Raw genomic sequence first — 6,402 nt, 5'->3', positions numbered from 1 at the left:
GCAGGGGAAGTGCTTGTGACTTCTTCCCTATACATGCATATAGTACTTGAATTCTTTTTCTTCCCTATACATGCATATAGTACTTGAATTCTTTTTTTTTTCACTTGATGCAGTATTTTTAAAGACATAAAAGCCTTGTCCAAGGCAAGCTGACTATATGATACAGAGCAATGACAAAGTTCAAAGGTCATAGGATTAGAAAACAAAATGCAGTATCTAATCCCCTGCTCCAGCTGCTCAGCTACTCGGAGCCTCATGTCTTCATCAGCACAGCCACTGGGCGTCTCTCTGAGGGAGGCTAATCCCATGCTTTGCAATAGAGCTTCTGCAAATTGCTCAGGGAGGGAGATCTTGTCCACAAATCCCAGAGAGGACGCTAATGGCAAAAGGTAATTCAGGCAAATAGTTCTGGAGACACTGGAACTCCCCAGGTGACATGGTAGCTGGTGCTGACTGTCAAAGGACACAGGCATCCACCTTGATAACAGCCCCCTATTAATCCATACGCTTCACCTGCATGCCTCCCTGGCAACCTAGCCATTTCGTGGAAGCCATGGGTCGCCCAAGAGGTACAGGATCAGACTCCATACAGCCTGGCAGTGCTGACCCAATGCTTTCCTATGACACTCGCTCAGGAGTGGGGTTGCCAAAGAAAGAAAGCATCAAGAGCTCAATAGAAACGTCATAATTTATTCTGTTGTATAAAAAAGGTCATCCTAGTAACAAAACGTCTTCTTAAAAGAAGAAATATATTACTTCAGGTCATAAATAATCAGCAAACATACAACTGTTGACAACCAAAAACTACAAACCAACCCTGGCTTTGTCCACCAGCGCTGAAACCAAACCTACCCTGGGTCTATTTACAAGATAGCACAGTACGCAAACACAAAAATTGAGGTATTTGGTTCTCCTATGAGTAGACACTGACATTTGTGAAGGCAGACCACCTACACAAAAATAAATAAGGTAAAATTCTCATACATGTATGTCGTCGGGAATGGTTAATACTGGTAGGTATGTCAAGCATGAAGTTTCTAGAAAAAAACGGGGCAAGTGAAGAAACTGGCCTTGGAGTCCTTTCTCTTCTGCCCTGCTTTGTCCGAGGGACTTGATGTACCCACAATATAATGGTCCCGAACGTGCTGAGTTCAGCAAATAAATGTCTTGCGGTTAAGTCATTATTATGACTGCTTAGGAACTCAGTGGAACTCGGGAGGGGAGGGGGCGGGGGGGGTAAATAAATAAGGGCCAGTTCGCGTGAGCCTCTCCCAGAGTTATTGCATTCGCTCCTCCCATGGGAGGAGTGGTGTCCCGGTGGCACTTGAATATCCACGTCTCCCCCCGGCCCTTCAGCAACTGGGAGAGGTGGTGATGGGGCTCTGAAGGTAGCTCAGGGCACTGTTCGTGGGGTGCACGGGGATGGAGACAGGGAAGTTGAAGACAGTGGTGGTAGAGGTGCCCCGGTCAAGGACAGCCATGGCAGGACTCCCGGCTTCAGCTGAGCAGTGCGGGGCCAGCACCTGGGACTCAAATTGCAGCAGCTGGCCCATGAAGCTGAAGTTGGGAGAGATGATACTCCGCCTCTGCTTCACAAACTCAAAGGCCTCGTCCAGCTTCACTCGGTTAGTCCTCATGAGGTAAGCAAGGCAGATGGTGGCTGAACGGGAGATGCCGGCCTGGCAATGGACGAATACTCTGCCTCCGGCGTCCTTGACGGAGTCTGGAAAATAAAGTATGGGTTACTCAAAAAACTCAGGAGACCAGCTCAAGCCCATCAGAAATGTCACGTGGGACCTGTCCAGAGATGGCTAGGGTCAGCCTCATGCTAGCATGTAAACTCCAGGTGTGCACTCTGCAAAGCAGGGCAAGGAATTTAAACCCAGATCTGGTATTTCCACTTATAATCCTGGGCAAGTCAGTCAGGTCAGCTATCTGAGCCTCACTTAGCTACTGTGTGAGGAAGACGGCTCAGGTGAGAACCATTCAAACCGCCAACCAGGAGGCTAAACTCAGTGGCCACAGTGGGGACACAAGGCAGAAGGTCCCAGACACCTTCATTTACCTATGAAGTCGATTGCCTCGTTGAACCAGGAGCTGATGTCCGCTTTGTGGTTGTCCTCCACAGGAATGCTCTTGTACTGGTAGTGACCCTCAAAGTGGTTAGGACAGTTGGCAGAGACGTTGATCAAGGCAGTGATGCCCAAGGCATCAAGCATGTCCTTCCGGGAAGCATGATAGGCACTGCCCAAGTACAGGAAGGACAGGATCTCCACTGGGCCCCCCTGGAATCCAAAACAGTCCGGCGTTCATCAAGCTTGTTCAGAATTAACACCAGTTCCCACGCCCACAAAAACTCCCTACTGAAAAAGGGAGTTTCAGACCCTGGTGACCTCAGCACTGTTGACGACATATTAAAATAATAAGAATAAAGTCCATTGGCTTGGACAAAGTCAACAAGCTCTTATATGCCAGCAGCTGGGAGATGCAGCTCCATCCAATCGCTTTACTGTGTAATAAAGATTCCCTGTGTCCCCTCAAGTATAAATAGAGCTCCAGCAGATCTCTGTATTCTCCCTGGCACAGCGCTTCCAGACCTCTGCCAGCTCCGCCACCCCTTGCAACTCCCCGCATAGACCCGGACTCTTACTAACCTGATCATAGAGAGGGGTGCTACAGGAGCTGCATCCGGATTCTGCGCTGTCAGGGACACTAGTACTCAGGGGGAGGCTGAGCCCCGTGGGGGTGGGCTGTTTGCTGCACAGCTCCGGGCAGGAAGCCGAAAACGCTTCATATCCTCCTGAGAATACAAAGACACACATTTTGCCATTAGCATCACCGACACAGTACCTGGCGACAAGTCACCCACCCACCAGGGGCTGCGAGTTTACAGGAAGGCTCAGGGAAGTCTTTGTTCCTGGAGCCAAACAAAGCCAGTGGAGACTGAACACAGGCACTCCAGGTGGGACGTCCCTTCCCTAGCTGATGGCAGAGGTCCTGCCTGAGCGAGCACGTACCTTGGAGGAAGAAGACTTGAGTGGTGCGCGCTTCTCGACAGAGCGCGCCCGCGGCCAGGGCCAGGGTGCTGTCGCGCTTGGCGCCGTCCAGGGCGACGCTGCGCTCATCCAGCAGCACCACTGCGTGGTAGGCGCCGGCCAGCAGGCGGCCGCGCAGCTCGGCGTTGGGCACTATATGCTCCAGGCCCATGGCGCCTTTGGCGCGGCGCCGCACGATGGTACTGAAGCGCACGTTCACCGATCCAGCGATGTGGCCGGCGTTGAAGGCGAAGAAGGAGCGGCAGTCCAGAAGCAGGCACTGCGCGGCGCGCTCTCGTAGCAGCGCGCGCAGCCCCCCGGCGTCCAGGATGCCCACCTCCATCACCATGGTCAGCCCTAGCGACCCCAGCGTGCCCGTCTCGCGGTCCTCCAAAAACAGTTTGTCGATCAGGCGCGGTATACTGCGACCCTAAGTCCCCAAGTGCTCGCTGCTCTTAGTCTAGTTTCACTGCGCGTCCCGCCCGCCAGTCCTTCGCTGCGCGCTCAGCCCAGGGAGCGCGGTTTTATCTGGCTTCTCGGGGGCGGTCCTGGGCGCGGCGCGGGAGGTGGTGGTGGGGGAACGGTTTGTTTGTTTGAATGGCGGTCACGTGACATGCTGGTGACGTCACCCGCCCTGCCGGGCTTGGCGCCGCCGAAGCCAAAGGCAAAGACGTCATCCGCCTGGGAGCGGGTCGGCTTTGCGCGCTGGCTCACGGCCCGACCCCCACCCTGCTGTCCACTGAGCCAGCAGGCAGGACCCCGGCGCGTTGCCAGCCCGGGTGGCCAGGACGCGCGGCATGAGGACGTGCCCGGGGACACCTGCCCGGCTCCCCTCCCGGAGTCTCCGCCGAGAGCGTAGGGGCACTGTTAGGTCCACGGTCTCAACTGGTCCTGTTCCTCGCTGTTGGGGTAGTGGCCCGGGCGAGCGGAGCGGGAAAGGGGAGTGGGTGGAGAGAGATGACCAACTCGGTAAACCCTGTGGCTTTACCGAGGACAAATGGCGAGAGTCGAGACGTCCTTCTCTAGTGTCACTTTAAAATGTTTTACGCCAAACAAGGGAAAGTACTTTCAGTCAGTTCCCTACCAGAATGTTATCCCTGCCGAAGTGATCACTAGAGGACTTGGAGCCAAGGAAGGAGGGTCGCAAAATCGGGTGTGGAGCCCAGGTTTGGCATTTTGGAGGGACCTAGGCAGGGCTCGACAGCGCCACCCAGTAAACTCCAAGCACGTTGTTGCGTGGCACCAGAGGTTGGGCTCCCCCACCCCTTTCACACACGCACGCGCGAGCGTGTACACACACACACACAAACACACACACCACTTTTGTTTTTACTTTGTTTTGTTTGTTTTCAGACAAGGCCTTGCTGTGTAGCCCTGGCTGGCGTTGAACTCACAGAGATCCTTCTGCCCCCTGCCTCGCCAGTGCTGAGATGAGCGACATGCACCACCATGCCTCGCTCTTCATTTCTATTGAACAGAAGCTGGGCGCGCTAGCGATCCAGGGCTGGGGGCCTGGAATCCGCTACGCGGCCCAAACTCTACCCGTCACACCCAGGTCCTGGTACTCCAGAGAGGCTGAATTCCTATTCCAATCCCAAGGGCCCTTAGGAGCATTGCCAAAACCTGTACCTTGGCACCTGGGAAGACCCCAATGATGTCTGTGTCCTTCCTCCAAACTTGGGCCGCGAGCCCCAACCGCAACACCACGGAGTTAGATACATAAACATAAACATTGCACCACTCTGCAGGGGTGCCGGGTCAGGAACATTCTGCGGTTTCTTCCTCTCTATTAGGGGAGGTGTTTTACCCGCCACCAAGTATCGTTGCCCTGCAACGTCTGCTTTGGCTTCCCCTAGCTCTTGCATTCTGCCTAGATTCTTTGTAGATTCGGGGTACTTCATTTTTGAAGGGCGGTTTACCTTCCTTTGAGCATTGATCTAAAAGGACAGCCAAGAAGGCTTCGGATAACACTACCCTCCCTGCATCTCAGCGAGAGAAAGAAAAAAAAATGATTTGTTTATTCTACTTTTTCAGCTGAGGACCTCAACATATTTTTTATGTTGAATCATAAAATGTTACAGCTGCTGCCTTTTCAAACTGCATACCAACTTCATTTTTTTTCCATTTATATTTATTGCAAGGCCATTCATTATATCTTTCTCTACCCAAACTTTTCAAAAAGAGCTTTTTATACAAATCCAGTGGCGTGGTCTGGCACTGAAGTCAAATATCTGATGGTCTCTGTGGAGTTCCGCTCTCTTCTCTCCCTGGAAGGAGCATAAGAGCAGGCGGGAACCCAGCCGCCAGGACTGACAGCGAGCCATCCGTTCTCTTTTCTGCCGAGTCTTCAAGGCAGTATCTGTACAATGGGTACCATGCAGCATGGCTTGGTGACATTCCCTTGTGAAGTGGGAGGAGCAGGACACGCAGACCTTTCCCCTCCTGTGAGTCACCAACTCTCAGTTTTTCCCCTTCCCAGCAGTGACCCTTGTATCATGAGGCCCCTGGACTGTGTGTTTCAATATCTGGCATCAGAACCTCAGCAGGTCACACCAGGTGGGCCTTGAGAGACACCTAGAAGCATTGATTGGTTGGTGCTCCAGCTGAGAGAAAGTGCTCTCTTGGACCGCAAGGGACTTGGCCTACGGTCCACTTGTTCAGAAAGAGTTAGCAAAGGTACAGCTACCCAAGGTCTCAGTCCAGACAGTGAGAATAAATACCCTGGTAACGGGTAAAGCCAGAGAGGCTTCTGCTGAGTTGGAAGGGTGAGCAACTGGCACTGTGGGCTGAGCTGCTCAGAGCCCAAAGCAGGATAAGTCAGTAGGTATGAACTCGGGGAGAGGCTGGCCCACACTGGCCTAAGTACTTCCCAGTTCCGGGTGTGCATAGGAACAACTCTAGAGGCCCTGTGGGGTGGTAGGAAGCAGGGAAGCAGCCAAAAGACTCAGCCTGCCCCCGCCCCATCTTCTGTGTGCCAACAGTCACTTAACCTCCCTGGAACTGTGGAGAAAAGCCTTGGTTTCTATCTGGGCCCTGTGCAGACGGACACTTAGCGCAGGGTCAGCCCCGGCCTATGAACCTGTCAGTCCCTTTCAGAGTTCATTTTGGATTTGTCTTGGGGGTCAGAGGAGGAAAAGGGGAGAAGCTTCCACTACAGACGAACGGGGTTCCCTGCTCACTGTCTCCTCTGTAACGTCGGGCAGGTGGCTTACTATTAGTGAGCCTCGGTTTTCATATTTATAAACTGGGAATACTGTCCATCCAGAACTAAATTAAAAGAGAGAAAGACCTGGCCGGCCCCTGTAGAATTGTTCCCAGGGGAGGGCGATATCCCACAATGCCCTTCTCTCTTTCCCTTTGTCCCCCG

The 6,402-nt window shown here is 53.2% G+C and overlaps 1 protein-coding gene across 1 annotated transcript; it reads right to left on the bottom strand.

The window, feature by feature from the left end:
- Window positions 1–670: 670 nt before the first annotated feature.
- Window positions 671–3,546, bottom strand: Dusp1 (dual specificity phosphatase 1). The gene is made up of 4 exons (XM_057776929.1): window positions 3,018–3,546; window positions 2,655–2,800; window positions 2,066–2,285; window positions 671–1,723 (listed from the first exon to the last, which is right to left on the bottom strand). The coding sequence occupies exons 1-4, from the start codon at window positions 3,382–3,384 to the stop codon at window positions 1,353–1,355; spliced, it is 1,104 nt and encodes a 367-aa protein (XP_057632912.1). The 5' UTR covers window positions 3,385–3,546; the 3' UTR covers window positions 671–1,352.
- Between the last annotated feature and the right edge of the window lie 2,856 nt (window positions 3,547–6,402).

This window comes from Chionomys nivalis, chromosome 7, assembly GCF_950005125.1.
Source record: "Chionomys nivalis chromosome 7, mChiNiv1.1, whole genome shotgun sequence".
Taxonomy (NCBI): Eukaryota; Metazoa; Chordata; class Mammalia; order Rodentia; family Cricetidae; genus Chionomys; species Chionomys nivalis.
Note: the sequence above shows the minus strand (reverse complement) of the source record. Positions and strands in the feature narration are given on the sequence as shown.

What these genes read in the sequence shown, in the direction of transcription:
- Dusp1 (XM_057776929.1), bottom strand. Translation starts at nt 3,384, where the DNA reads ATGGTGATGGAGGTGGGCATCCTGGACGCCGGGGGGCTGCGCGCGCTG. An exon ending in TCAAGTCTTCTTCCTCCAAG is followed by an intron (nt 2,801 to 3,017) that starts GTACGTGCTCGC and finishes TTGTATTCTCAG; the next exon opens with GAGGATATGAAGCGTTTTCG. An exon ending in GCACCCCTCTCTATGATCAG is followed by an intron (nt 2,286 to 2,654) that starts GTTAGTAAGAGT and finishes TTTGGATTCCAG; the next exon opens with GGGGGCCCAGTGGAGATCCT.